The sequence below is a fragment of the Cynocephalus volans genome, chromosome 9 (assembly GCF_027409185.1).
Source record: "Cynocephalus volans isolate mCynVol1 chromosome 9, mCynVol1.pri, whole genome shotgun sequence".
Taxonomy (NCBI): domain Eukaryota; kingdom Metazoa; phylum Chordata; class Mammalia; order Dermoptera; family Cynocephalidae; genus Cynocephalus; species Cynocephalus volans.
This window is the reverse complement of record NC_084468.1, coordinates 107734360-107750218: the sequence shown is the minus strand read 5'-3', so window position 1 is coordinate 107750218 and position 15859 is coordinate 107734360. Positions and strand designations below refer to the sequence as shown.

Sequence of the window (15859 nt, the reverse complement as noted above, 5' to 3'; positions counted from 1 at the left end):
GAAATGGTCAAAGTGGTGGAAAGAGAACCTTTCATAGGAGCTGGACTGCTATGTACATAGTAGATGCTCCATAAATTCCTGTTAAACTGGAAGGAGTTGGGAGAGAGGACTAACGAGCTACAAATATCTCAGAACTCTGGACAAACATAAAATTTTCCATCTCAAAATACATTACAATAATTAGATTCAGTATTGTTACTAGACCTATCTAAGTGCTAAAATGACAAAATCATTATTTAAATAAGAGTTTTAATTCTTCCTGTTCTGTGATGATATCTTATGAAAGCCCAAGTATTTGGTATGCACATGTTGAAATGACGTGTAATCAAAAGGGATACTAAAGATAAATTCTTAGAGATGCGAAGCAAAACTTCCTTTCACTCTAAACAAATGACTGAGTCCACTTCTTGAAGAAATCAAGCTCTATTTATATTCACTCTCCTGAAATGGCACAGGCAGCCTTAGAAGGATAAGTTTATAATAAATCCCTATATTTGGAAAACATTGTTGCTAAGCATCTCCTAACATTCAACAGAGTTTATATAATTCATGTCACTGCTACATAATTAACATTTCACGTTTTCCAAAAAAGTGCAATATGCTTATCTATGTTGTTGATTTAAAACATTATAAATTTTGAGGGAATTAATAAAAGGCTATGCAACCAATTTATTAGAAAGGCAGCCTAATCCTAGGAGAAATACAAACACAGACATTAAATGTCAGGATGTGTTAGAGTCTAGCTGGCAAACAGCTTGTCCACTTGAGACAAAACATTTCATAATGCATCTGCTCTTTGCTTAAAAAGGTGAACCACAAAACATTAGGTCTTTGAACAAGTCACGACATATCAAATCACACTCTAGCTCAAAAAATAATTACAAAGAAAAGACCACATTTGAAAATAAGTTTCACACCCAACCATCAACACTAAACATTTTATCTCCTCAGATAACAGGAGATCCAAGTATTGAAAGCAACACTAATCACTGCAGTATTTCCAACTCTCATATTTATTATGGGAATAAAGTTGAAAGATAGGGAAAATATTTAGCAACACAAATAAAAGATTAGAAAAGTTGAGAGTAAGTACACTGCAAATGATGCAGTATCACTCTTAAAAACTATAGAATAGATTACAAACCTTCTATCCTCTGGAAAAGCAGGCACAATCTACATGTATACTACAGAGATTTTTTTATTCATCCCACAAACGATAACTTTTAGACTACAAAAACAATGAGGAAGCATAGTTCACTAAGTTTTATGAAATTCAGAATCACTTCAACTCATGCTATTGGCAGACATCTATGCACAGCTTTAATTAAAAAGGCAGAACTTCCTCCACTATATGTCTGTCCAAGAAGAGGGAAAACCAGAGAGAGAACAAACAAAAAGCACAAAAAACAGATCCACAAATCAAAAGCAAATATTCTAGAAAAAACACGTGTGTGATTCTTATTTTTATTCCTAATTGTTCATTCTTAACTGTTTCTTTAATTATGGCTTTTCTATCTTTCAGAATTATTTGCCATTTTTAAGTTTTATTCAGAACTATTACATATACCTGCAAAACAAACTTGGACATTCATTTTCACTTGAGTGGGAGAGTTACATGATATAGTTTAGAATAGTATATTATGATCACATAAAAACTCTGGGAAGAAACTCAACACTACTAGAGGTAGTCAGAGAATTATATCCCTGAATTTAATCCAGTTATTTAAAACAGTTACAGAGAATCTTCAAAATTGGGTAGAGTCTGGCCTAGACCAGTGGTTCTCAAAGTGTAGTCCTTGGAACAGCAGCACTGACATCACCTGAAAGCTTGTTAGACATGCAAATTCTTGGACCCCATGTGGACCTACTGAATCAGTTGGACAGAGCCCAGAACTATCTTTTAACAACCTCTACAAGTGACTCTTACATATGTTTAAGTTGGAGAACAATTCACCTAAATCAATGACTCAAATGCTTGCTCACAGCAAGTGCAAGACTGGCTTTTTCAAAATCACTTGGGAAACATTATAAATCTTGATTCTAGTTCCCCACCTCCCTTAACTCAATTAAGTACAAGGGTACTTTAACAAGTTCACGAAAAAACAGAATTAAAAGATAATAAGAATCTTCCCATGAACTTTCTGAAGTTCCCTCATATGCGGTAGGAATGTGAGTGTGAGCATAAAAAAGACAGCAAGAGCAAAAGTCTGTATGTGTGTTGCTTCCCAGGTGAGCCTGATACATAATGAGATTTAAGAAGAAATGCCCTAGGTCAATGGCTCTCACAGTGTAGTCCCTGGGGGGTGGGGTGGGGGATGAAAGGAGGGAGGGGTAGAGGGGGAGGGGGACGGAGTGAGGGAAAGAGGGAGGAGGGGAGAGAGAGGGAGAGAGAGGGAGGGAGAGAGAGGGAGAGAGAGGAAGAGAGAGGGAGGGAGGGAGGGGGAGGGGGGAGAGAGAGAGAGAGAGAGAGAGAGAGAGAGAGAGAGAGAGAGAGAGAGAGAGAGAGAGGAGGGCGGGAGGGAGCTGGGAGAGGAGAGACAGAGAGAGAGTGTTTGTGTGTATGCTGCTTTCCCAGGTGAGCCTGATGCATAATGAGGTTTAAGAAGCAATGCCCTAGGTCAATGGCTCTCACAGTGTGGTCCTCAGACCTGCAGCAAGAGTATCAGCATCACTTGGAAATTTAGCAGACCTTCTCAGGCACCAGTCCAGACCTACTGAACCTGAAACTCTGGGGATGGGACCCGGCATTCTGTTTTAGTAAATTCTACAAAGTTTGAGAATCCCTATGCTAAGTGATCAGTCCCAAATTAAGCATATGTGAAACGAACCTGAATTCCGTGAGTAAGAATAAATAATAGAAAGAGACAGACTTAACTTAGCTACCCAAAAATATATCTACTGGAGATGGTGTCTCTTACTGTCCAACCTCACAAATCTAGTCAAGGTGCCTTAACTATCCTGATATGCCAGTGGGCATTCACAAGCACTCCACTTAAGCACAGAACAAATGGTGAACAACACAAATGCCTACTGAAAAGCATTTGTTTTAAACAAAATGTAAAGTCCACAGTGAGAGCAAAAGCAAAGAAATCTGTCAGTGGGGAGGCAAAAACTGACTGGAAATGTTCAAGAAAATAGCAGCAGTGATTTAAGGCAGCCTCATTGTTCTATATTTCCTAGGATTACACGACACTTAAAACTGTTCATTGCTACTTTAAAGGTGGCAATAATTAAAGTTCTTCCCTCAGCACAAGGCAGGGATCTCTGAAGGCAACAGAGAAGAAAGAGAAAAATCTCAACAGGTGTTTAAAAACAAAACAGTCTCTCTGGCAGGACCTTGAATACCCCACTCTCAACATTGGACAGATCATCTAGGCAAAAAACCAACAGAGAAATACAAGATCTAAACAACACTTTAGACCAACTGGACTTGGCAGTCATCTACAGAACATTTCATACAGCATCCACAGAATACACATTCTCTCATCAAAACACATTCTCCAGGATAGAACACATGTTAGATCACAAATCAAGTCTCAACAAATTTTTAAAAAATGAAATTATTTCATGAATTTTTTCAGACCACAATGGATTAAAACTAGAAATCAATAACAATGAAACTCTGGAAACTATGAAAATACAAGGAAATAAAACAACATTCTATTGATCGACATATGGGCCCAAGAAAAAATTAAACAGGAAATTAAAAAATTTATTCAAACTAATGAAAATAATGACATAACCTACCAAAACTTGTGGAATACTGCAAAAGGAGTACTAAGAGGGAAGTTTATCACAAAAATGCTTAATTCAGAAGATGGAAAGATGGCAAATAACCTAACACTTCACCTCAAAGCCCTAGAAAAACAAGAACAATCCAACACCAAAATTAGTACAAGGAAAGAATAATTAAGATCAGAGACTAACTAAATGAAATAGAAACCCAAAAAAGTGAACAAATTTCTGGACTTACACAAACTACCAAGTCTAAACCAAGAAGACACAGAAAATTTGAACAGACCAATAACAATCAAAGAGATTGAAGTTGTAATCAGTAGTCTCCCAACAAAGAAAAGCCCAGGACCAGATGGCTTCACTGCCAAATTCTACCAAACCTTTAAAGAAGAATTAATACCAATTCTCTATAGTCTATTCCAAAAAATTAAAACAGAGCCCATTCTCCCAAACTCACTCTATGAGGCAAACATCACCTGATACCAAAACCAGACAAAGATACAACAGAAAAAGAAAACTACAGGCCAATATCTTTGATGAATATAGATGTAAAAATCCTCAATAAAATATTAGCAAATAGAATACAGCAACACATACATAAAATTATACACCATGATCAAGTGGGATTCATCCTAAGGATGAAAGGATGGTTCAACATACTCAAGTCAATAAAAGTGATACACCACGTCAACAAAATCAAAGACAAAAACCACATGATTATCTCAGTACACATTGAAAAAGCATTTTACAAATTTCAACATTTCATGATTAAAAACTCTCTATAAATTGGGTCTAGAAGGAAAGTATCTCAACACTATTAAAGCCATATATGACAAACTCACTGCCAATATCATTCTGAATGGGGAAAAGTTGAAAGCTTTTTCCTTAAGAACAGGAACAAGACAAGGATGCCTATTCTTGCCACTCCTATTCAACATAGTGTTGGAAGTACTAGCCAGAGCCAGCAGGGAAGAGAAGGAAATAAAGGTCATCCAGACTGGAAAAGATGAAGTCAAACTGTCCCTGTTTGCAGATAATACGATCCTACATAGAGAACAGCCTAAAGACTCTACAAAAACTCTAATAGTTGATAAATGATTTCAGCAAAGTTGCAGAATACAAAATCATCATGCATAAATCCTAACATTCATGTGGGACAACAAAACACCCCGAATAGCCAAAGCTATATTGAGTAAAAAAAAATAAAGCTGGAGGCATAACACTACTGACTTCAAACTATACTACGAAGCTATAGTAACCAAAACAGCACGGTACTGGCATAAAAACAGACACATGGGACCAATGGAACAGAATAGAGAATCCAGAAACTGACCCATACACCTACAGCCACCTGATCTTTGACAAAGGCATCAAGAACACACACTGGGGAAAAGACTGCCTCTTCAATAAATGGTGCTGGGAAAATTGGACACCCATATGTAAAAGAATGAAACTAGACCTGTACCTCTCACCATATACCAAAACCACTCAAAATGGATTAAAGAATATAAGACCTGAAAGTATAAAACTCTTAAAAGAAAACATAGTGGAAACACTTTGGAAAGCAGGACTGGGCACAGACTTTATGAATATGACCCCAAAAGCACAGGCAACAAAAGGAAAAATAAATGAATGGGATTATATCCAACTAAAAAGCTTCTGCACAGCAAAAAAAACAATTAACAGAACAAAAAGACAACCAACAGACAGGAAGAAAATATTTGCAAAATATGCATCCGACAAAGGATTAATATCCAGAATATACAAGGAACTCAAACAACTTAAGGGCAAAAAAACAAGTAACGCAATTAAAAAATGAGCAAAGGAGCTGAATAGGCATTTCTCAAAAGAAGATATAAGAATGGCCAAGAGACACATGAAAAAATGCTCAACATCACTCAGCATACAGAAAATGCAAATCAAAACCAAACTGAGATATCATCTCACTCTAATTAGACTGGCTAATATCGAAAAGACTGAGAATAACAAATGCTGACGAGGATGTGGAAAAAGGGAAAACCTCCCACACTTTTGGTGGGACCGCGAAATGGTGCAACCATTACAGAAAATGGTATAGAGATTCCTCAAACAACTACAGATAGAACTGCCACATGACCCAGCAATCCCACTGCTGGGTATATGCCCAAAGGAATGGAAATCATCATGTTGAAGGGATACCTGTACTCCCAGTTTATTGCAGCTCTATTTACAATAGCCAAGAGTTTAGAACCAGCCTAAATGCCCATCATTGGAAGAGTGGATAAGGAAAATGTGGTATTTTTACATAGTGGAATACCAATCTGGTATAAAAAAGAATGAAATTCTGTCATTCACAGCAACATGGATGAACTTAGAGAAAATTATATTAAGTGAAATAAGCCAGGCACAGAAAGAGAAATACCACATTCTCACTTATATGTGGGAGCTAATAAAAATAAATGAATAAAGAAATAAATAAAAGGGGGGAAAAAAGATACAACAACCACAATAATTCTTTGAACTTGTTAAGAAAAGTGAACAGAACTGAGATTGCCAGGTGTGGGAAAGGAGAAGAGGGAGGGGCGAAAGGGACAAATTGGTAAAGGGACATGAAAATCAATTACACTGTATAATAATAACTTAAAAAAAAAAAAAGAAAGTAAAGAATAAATGAAAAATAAAAACAAAACAGATAGAACCAGGGGCCAAGACTTCCTCCCACAACCAGGCACGCTACTGCCACAGGGCCCACCTAGGGTCCTGAAGCAGGAGCCAAGTGCCACCTCTCCTGGCTACAACCAGACAATCAGCATGCCAAAAACACCACTTCCATGTGAGTGGCCCACCACAGACACTGCAATAGCCACAGCTGCTGCAAAAGTGGCTAGATGCCACAGCAGTAGCCACAGCCACCATGCAGGTGGACTGCCAGACACTTGACTGCATTGACACACAGACAGCCACCAGCGAAGACCCCCCCAAAAAAGGACGTCTCTCTCCATGAAGCACATTCCAGAGTAATAGAAGAAGCATCTGCTCTATCTGCTCGGAAATAATATTGGGGGACCTGAACACCCCTCTCTCAGCACTGGACAGATCTTGGGAACAAATCAACAGAGTAACCGTTAATCTTTCAGAAGGAGAGAACAAATCTATGGTTATTAGAGGTGGGGGGGGATGTGGGTGGATGGGGAAAGACTGGATGAGAGGCATAAAGAATAGTATGATTTGTAATTATGAATAAGCTAATAATTTTGATTTGAACAACATATGTTGTACACAGGTGATGGTAGTCAATATTAAACCCCCAAAATATGTATAATCAATTATGCTTCAATAAAAATAAATTTTTTTTAAAAGTATCCTACTCAAAGAGAGAAGGATAAAATAGAAGTCTTTTTACATAGCATGACAAGAAGAAGACATGGCCACGATAAATTATAATACATTCATTTGTTCATTTAAAGAATGTGTACTGAGAACCAACGGAATGCCAGCTATCTTTGGCAAAACTACTTTGCAATTTGATATAAATACAAAACTGTCATATCATAATATCCTAGCATTCAGAAAATAACAAGGGAAGTTTTGTAGACATGGGAAGTAGTTTCCCAAATCTACAGGGAAAGTTGGATGTTCCCTCATCTGTGCTATTTTGTTTCTGTTTCTGTCATATCCCACTGAATTGTGTTTTATCCCTCTACGTATGTGTGGCTTTCCCCACTAGATTGTAATCGTTGGTCATCTCTATTATCCCCATCACCCAGCACATAGAATGATCTCAAAAATACTGAATGAATGAACGATTAAACTATTACTTAAATTCCCTGCAAAAGAAATAAATAAAAAATAAAAACAAAACTAAACTCAATTCTGAGGTTAATAAATACCCTTCACCCCAATCAATGGGGGTGGGGGTGGGGTAATAATTACGTCTCCCAGCTTTTATTCCTACTTCTCATTCTCCTTCAATTTAATTGATCAAATACTTATTAAGCACCTATTATGTACCAGAAGTCATTAATATTGCCTCCAAATATTAAGATTTTACCATGACTCTTTTTCTTAAAAAAACAATTCTGTGTGTGTGATTCTAAGATCAGTATAACGATTGCGACTGCTTCCACTTTCCCAAGGAAATTTGACCATATTTTAAAAAAAGTACAAGTTTGAACTTGCCTATGCAGTTATTTTAAGTTATTTTACAAGTTATTTTAAAAGCCACTCGAATTATCCCCTATTAACTCCTCTACATTTAGGAGAGATGCAACATTAAATGTTCAATGCTTTTTATTTAAAACTAAGAGAGTAGTTTGAATTACCATATGGATCAATCTTGTCTTCCCATGCAGATGCACACATCATAGTATAAGGGGATACCACAATATGTTCAATAAGTAGGATACACTTATGTCCATTCTATAGCACTTGGAGCATAATTCTACTGTACTAAATGCTTACAGTTTCAGAGTTGTTTTAGTTTTCCTTCTGAGTCACATTATTAACCAAATTTTTAATTTACTCAAGGTCAAGTCTTTAGTCAGAAATGATAAAATTGTCCCAATGAGAAAATGCAGTGTACTTCACAATTGACATTAGTCTGCTTTATAGCATTGTTTTTAAGAATACTGGAGAAAGCCCTGACTAACCTCCTGACTAGTGATTAGTTCAATACCTGGATATTTTCTACATTATAAATTGATCTTATCCTTAGCTTCATAGACTAAAATTAAATCATAAAGCCTTATACCACTCTGAAAAAAAAATCCATGTTTTATTTAATTTTGACCATGGAGTTGAAGTAAGATGACCTTGGCTTTAAATTCCACCTCTGTGATACCGCTCGAGTCCAGTACTTCTATCGCAGAGCTGGTGGGAAGATTAAATGAATGAAGGAATGATTTCCCTTTCTCACCTTCTCACTTGCCTGCCTACAGAACTACTTTTTTGGGGAGCTGGCCAGTTACCTCAGTTGGTTAGTGTTGTAACACCAAGGCCAAGAGAACAAGGTCAAGAACTCCCACTTTTTCCTTAAGCTTCTTCTTAGTTTTGTCATTTTTCTATGCAACCGCAGCATTTCCTTTCCCCATAAGAAAAATCACTACATTTTCCATCTTTTTATGAGTACTTCATCACTGTATTAGTAGTTGTTTACAAATCTCTTTCCTTCATCGGACTGTATGTTTCTGGAAAGAAAGAATCCCAGAGCCTTCTAGAGTGCATGAAATGCATTAAAATGTCAAAAAATGTCTGATGATGTTAAAGATTGAATCCTTGCCTAAATGCCTTTGCAAGTCCAAAGAAATACCTACGCAGTAATTCAGACTCTTCATTATCACCTAATGAAATGAAAGAAGCAAAGTTATGTACTGATACTTCTGCTTTTTGGTCCCTAAGGAATTCATTTCTATGACCAGGCTCACCATTCCCTGTGAAGCTAGAAGCAGCACAGAAACTAGACAGTAAGGGCCATAACATATTGAAAGAATGTTTACATTTGCCTTGGCAGTCTACACATCCTGCAATCTCCCCCAACCGTGAGTTCTCTAACCTAGAAACTGTGGTAATGATCAAACAAAATAAAATAAAACTGATTTTCTCCAGCAAGAGTAAGATATTCAAAGACTCCTAAATATCTCATCCAAGTTTTCTCTTCCTACCTGTTTTTCCTCCTCTAACCTCCTTCCCTACACACATCAGGCCAGATAAAAAGGATGAAAGAGCTTACAGAAGGGTCTTCAAGGCCTACTAAATTAGACGACTATAAATCAACAGTTTCGAAGTAAAAGTTACCATATTTCTGAAATAAATCTAAAATAACCAAATTTCCAATTCAAGAATTCAATTTCTTCCATTACCTATATACAAGGATTAAACTTTCATTAAAACTTATAAAAACATTCGATGGGTCAAAACTGGAACAGCAGAATGCCACAACTGGAAAAAATTCCTCCAAAGTGTAAAAGGACTTAGAAACATATGCCCATACAAAGAGAAGAGAACAAATTTAAGAACCATAAGATTTCTAGCAAACCAAAGATGTTTTGAGGTACGTGCCCAGTCTTTAAAGGTTACTAGATAATAAACACATCCTCTCAGGACAAAAAAAAGGCTATCAGAGTTTTTTCAATAAATTCTTACTTGCTGGATCAAATATCTCAATAACTTATAAAAACTGCCCTGATTTGAATACATTTTACATGGTCAAAATTACTCTGAGAAACTGTGCAAACATTAAAAGGTCTCAAGAGCTTTCAAAGTAACTACCATTACGCCATGGTGAAGTTCTTAAAGACAAGGAGGTAAATGATTAATAACAGCCCTTAAACATTTTCACACTAAAATATCACCATCACACACTCTGTGGCATAGAATTCTTGGGTTTTGCTGAGTACTTTTCCAGCACTTCAACAAATATGAGGCTGCTCCTTAAGAAAAATTGTGATTCTCCCACAGATACTTCTCCCTAATTTCCATAGCACAATATCAACAAATAATGTCAACATCAATACTTTCACCAATGTATCAGATTATGCATGTGTGCGTGTACATGTTTACATGTGTGTGTACTTAGGTAATGTCTGGAAGGATATACGCTATGATAGTGGTTATCTTTAGGAGGTAGGATTAAGAGTGATTTTTATTTCTTCTTTATAGTTTTCTGAATCATCTAGGTTTTTTCAATCAATACATATTCACAATTAGAAAAAATAAAGCTATTTCCATTAAAAAATAAGTGAGATATAAATTATAAGTGGGCCGGCCTGTGGCTCACTTGGGAGAGTGTGGTGCTGATAACACCAAGGCCACAGGTTCGGATCCCTATATAGGGATGGCTGGTTAGCTCACTTGGCTCACTTGGTGCTGACAACACCAAGTCAAGGGTTAAGATCCCCTTACCAGTCATCTTTTTAAAAAAAAATAAATAAGTAAATAATCAGTATGTAAATAAGGTCCATCACCACAACAAATCACACTCACCAGCTTCATTACACAAGGCTTTCAAGTCTGCTCCAACATATCCATGAGCACTACTCGCCAGCTGCAGCAATTCAGCTTCAGTGAGCAAATGGGGTATCCTTCGAAGCAATTTCTGGAGAATATCTAGCCGATCCTGAGCATTAGGAACTCCAATCTCAATCTCTTTATCAAAGCGTCCAGGTCTTCGGAGCGCAGCATCCAAAGCATGAGGGCGATTTGTGGCCCCAAGGACCAACACCTGTCCTTCACTTCCTTCCTAACAAAATAAAATAAAAATAAAATTACATATTTTCCTAAAAGATAAAAAAAGAAAAAAAAAAAAAAGCAGGTGGGCACTGGCTATATGGACAAGGATAATGAATCTAACAGTCGAGGCTACTAAGTCCTATCCCTTACACTTTTATTACCATCTATTACTTTTATTAGTAATATATTTTTATTATACATTTATTACTTTCATTACACATTTTTCAACATTTAGCTTAGCCTAAATGCTTCCTCACTTAGAAAGTTTTCCAATACTTACCTCTCCATCTACTGTAAGTGATGTCTCCCTCACTTCTAGCATCTTAACTATTCCATTCTCATAAATAACATTCATAATCAACATATAGTTGTTTTGTTTAATTATTTTATGTAGTTCTTCTCCCCTATTTGGAAGCAAAGATTATGACCTACATACTACTCAAATAGAACAAGACTCCATTAGGAAGTCGTCTAAGAAGTCTTCTTCACATATGGACTATTTTCTATTTTGATAAATTTTTAAATTCCTAAAAACATGAGTATGGGCAACAATACAAGAACTTCAAAAAGTTCTTAGATTCTTTTATCTTTTAATTCTATTTTTCCATGAACTTCTTGAAGTATCCTTGTAAAACCAATATCTGAATATCGACCACACTCAAATATATATGGATTTTACTCTCTGAAAGTGAAATTAGAAACAAAAAATGAAGAACTATAATCATGATCAACCACCTACAGAAATTATCCAGTATTCTACTCAGATGACCCAAATGTAATCTTATACAGACATGCAAAACTGAAATGTGATTTATGTAAGAAAACTCAAACCTAATCAATTACACTGGATATGACAAAAGAAAATGCATGTACTACAGTAAATCAACAAGTTACAAGTTCAGAAAAACAAACATAAGCCCTCAAATATTTTCAGGAAAACATCAGTGTCACACGTTTCCAGTCCTGCTCAAGAACACCAATCCACAGTAGACTTATCCCAATGGTGAAGAAAGAGGCAACAGATTGATATGGTGATTAAGATCCTCCAACACTGAGTCTCCATCTGATTTCCTACTCACCAAGGACGCTTTTAATTATAATACAGCTTTCTACATGTATTTCGCCTTCAGGGTGAAAACACAGTCACACATAAACAAAGATATTTAGTTGCTTAATAGTTACATCTCTTATTGTAAACAAATAAAACTGGCATCCCAGTTTATATATCAGTCCCTTATGAGTGTTGTTATCATGGGTCAGTCGTCAGAGGTCCACCATCTCCAACATACTAACAATACTGAATTATCCAACTTTATAAGCTAAGACCAAACCTGGACATGACAATCACACCTAGGTACTGCCCCAAGAATGAGAATCAGGTGGTCATCCTGACTCTACCAGATGACAACCTTTCACTTGTGGACTCTTAAAATTCTTAACACATGTCAGTAAATAATAGAGACTTTAACACCAAACCTTCGATTATTTTCACATGTTCAGTTTCTACCAACAGACGGTAAAAATAAATTTTAATTATACAGTTTTCAGTGAGCAGAAGGAGGACTTGGGACTACATACGATTTCTAAAATTTCTTTTGGTTCTAACATACTAAGATTCTAAAAACTTTAGTTATTTACAATCTAGCATAAGAAGCATATTTTTCTGGTTAATGGATGTCAGCAGTCTTGACAGAGTTTTCCTTCATTCCACTTCTCTACTAGTCCCATGAACCTTCCTTTCATATAATTACATAACACAAGAAGGTATACCCTTATCAGAGAATCTGGTAATATGAGTAAATTCTTCATAAATGTAGACAAACACATTTTCCATTATTCTCACTTTCTTTCCTTTCACTTGCCTAGCACAAAGCACAGAAAGAACTGATATTTAAATGAGTAATAAAACTTACAAAATTTCTTAATAAAATCCTCAAAAGTTTAATTACTGAATCTTCCTCACTGATTGTTTCAGGTTTTTAAGTCAATACTATTTCTCACAAAAGAAACCCATCATGATATGTTATTTTGTATGCTAAAAAACATGCCAGGTTATGTTGTCCTAGCAGTTCCTAAGTTATCTACTGAAGCAAATTATTCTATAGGTCTTTCTTCTAGTTGCTATGCCCTTATCCTAGAATACCCAAAGACTCAGACACATTTGATAGTTTGTGCTACTATATATACATTATTAAGAATCAACTCCTTCCTACACAGAATCAACATTAGTGCTGTACTTACTGAACCAATGCCATCCATGAGTGTTAAGAGTGAAGCTACAACTCTTTTTTCCACTTCATTCTGAGCCCCTTCTCTTTTAGGGCAAAGTGCATCCAGCTCATCAATAAAAATAACTGATGGGTGCCTAAAAACAAACAAGTACAATGAAATCTCTAATTTATATTTAATTTTAAACTTTACATAGTTCACTTTTTTAACTAAAATGCAACACACCAAATTTAGGATTTACTTAATAACATTACAGAAAAAGGCATTTAGAATGTTAAGCTGAAAAATCTTAACAATAATTCTTGCTCAAATTATTAACTCATCAACCTCATAGTCTATCTACCGTCAATTAAAAGAAGAGTCTGTTGCTCATGAAATTAGAGTCTATCCCTGGCAGAACTCTCCCACTCATGCCCACTGAATTGTAATGAATGGATCAATTTAGAAAATGAAGTCAGAGGTACTGTGTAGAGAGCACCAACATTTATAAAGCAAATGTATTTCACAGGACCTATTTTCCAAAGCCCTGTAGTCTCAGGTTTAGCCTAACCTTTTGGAATTACATATAGAAACGTTAACCTTGCAAAAGACAGGAAACTTTCCTAGGCTAAAGTCTCTGTTATAGATAAAGAGTTGCTGGCTCAAGGACAGACAAGTCACTTGACTGATATGTAAAATACTGGGGAAATTGCTGTAGGGAAAAGCAGTGCTTGCTAAGATCAAGCTTTTGTTGGTAGATCAACTCAACCTTTTGCAAATTGCATTATGGAACGTCACTTTGCTTGTTTCACTGATGTTACCAGCCTCTACTGTTAAACCCCACCTATGTTCTTTTCCTGTAACTTCCTGGTCTGGAGAATAAATGTAGGGTGAGAACCCCAGTTCGTGGTTAATTTCCAAAGGAAGGAACACCTCTCTCGAGGATTCCAGGAAATTAATCCCTTCAGCATCTCTCACTGCTCAGAAGAAATGGGCTTTGAGTAATCCTTTTGTGGCTCCATCACCCAGGGGAAGAGAGGTGATAAATCCATGTGAGGCAAAGCAACAGTATTGTAACAGGTTTAAATCCCAAAGGATATAAACTAGAAATGTCTTCTTTTTTTTTTTTTAACCTAATACAAAAAGAACTTTCAAAATGATTGAGTCTCCCATAAAAAGATGTGAATTTTCTCACAAGAAGAAACCTCAACTGCCATGAAAATAACAACAAACAAAAACATACTAAACAATAAGGTATAGCACTGGTTCTCAAATTTTCAGTACTGGAGCTACAGACTACTTATTTCATCTACTACCATGGGGGAACATTTTTTTAAATGACAGTTCTTGTGATAAAAGAGCAGTAATTACGATGCTAAATAATAGAACAACAGAAGAGGCATAGCCATATTATGAATAATATAACATTTGACCACACTCTAATGCTCACTGCAATGTAACAATGTAGCCTAAACTCAGGAATAATCAATAAAAAGTTTTTAAGAGCCAAAAGAGTTGTCCCTTGAAGCAAAGTATAATATAACAAGTTTTAAGCATAAAGGGGTATGATAATATAGTCTTAGGGGGCCGGCCTCGTGGCACACTCGGGAGAGCGCAGCGCTTGGGAGCACAGCGGCGCTCCCGCCGCGGGTTCGGATCCTATATAGGCATGGCCAGTGCGCTCACTGGCTGAGCGCAGTGCAGACGACACCAAGCCAAGGGTTGCGATCCCCTTACCGGTCACAAAAAGACAAAAAATATATATATATATAGTCTTAGGGAACTACATATACTAGATATGCCTAAGTACCCTAAAGAAAGTCATAGATTCACATGCCCAAGCAAGGTCATGTGACTTATCAAATAACACTCTGTCTTAATTCTTCTATTTTATGTAATTTAATAACCCATTTATCAAACTTCCAAAACAATATTAGAAATAGCTTAGATAGAATTTCACTAGACCTATAATCTATTTCTAGTGCTATCAATATAATTTTTGTACTATTCTTTATGCTTTGTATAAAGTGCTAGTATCTCACTTTGATTAATACAGCCTTGACTATTAATTCCAAAACATTTAAAACTAAGGAATACCGTAGAGTGGCTTCAGCAAATATCTGACGTAACCTTGCTTCCGTCTCGCCATAGAATCTGTAACAAATAAAATACATTTAAGAACCATTTCTTATTGTTTTTAAAGCATTGTCTAAAACAGCTAATCTGACTTTTCAAAATTTCTAAAATACTTTAAATTACTTTCAAAAGTTAGTTTCCAAACTTAATTTTTATACATATTAAAAAACAAATTTAAAAAGCAAATTTATACATTTAGAATGTATAAAATATCTGGAGACAATACCACACAGCCACTTTAAAAAACCATATATAAGATGTTTAATAATATTAAGTTTGCTCTCTTAATCATATATTTATATTAATATATAATTAATATATATTGTTTGCTCTATTAATCATATATTAATCATATACTTACTTGCTTATAATTTCAGGGCCATTAATTACAGAAACATAGGCTCCAACTTCATTAGCAACAGCCCTGGCAATCATTGTCTTTCCAGTACCTGGAGGGCCATAGAGTAACACTCCTCTAGGTGCAGGAATTCCTAGATGGTAAAAAGAGAGGACACTGAATTCAGCATTACTAAGTTTCTAATAAATTACTAAGTTTCTAATAAAGGTAAATAAA

General features: G+C 35.9%; 1 protein-coding gene across 2 annotated transcripts in view; it reads right to left on the bottom strand.

The window, feature by feature from the left end:
• The window catches only part of AFG2A (AFG2 AAA ATPase homolog A), a 362485-nt gene that overhangs the window by 333591 nt on the left and 13035 nt on the right, over window positions 1-15859 (bottom strand). For both annotated transcript variants that reach the window (XM_063107833.1, XM_063107834.1), the window contains exons 6-9: window positions 15647-15776; window positions 15247-15303; window positions 13183-13306; window positions 10696-10951 (exon numbers count right to left, since the gene is read on the bottom strand). In XM_063107833.1, coding sequence (XP_062963903.1) covers window positions 10696-10951; window positions 13183-13306; window positions 15247-15303; window positions 15647-15776 — 567 coding nt within the window. The remainder of the gene's footprint in view (window positions 1-10695; window positions 10952-13182; window positions 13307-15246; window positions 15304-15646; window positions 15777-15859) is intronic.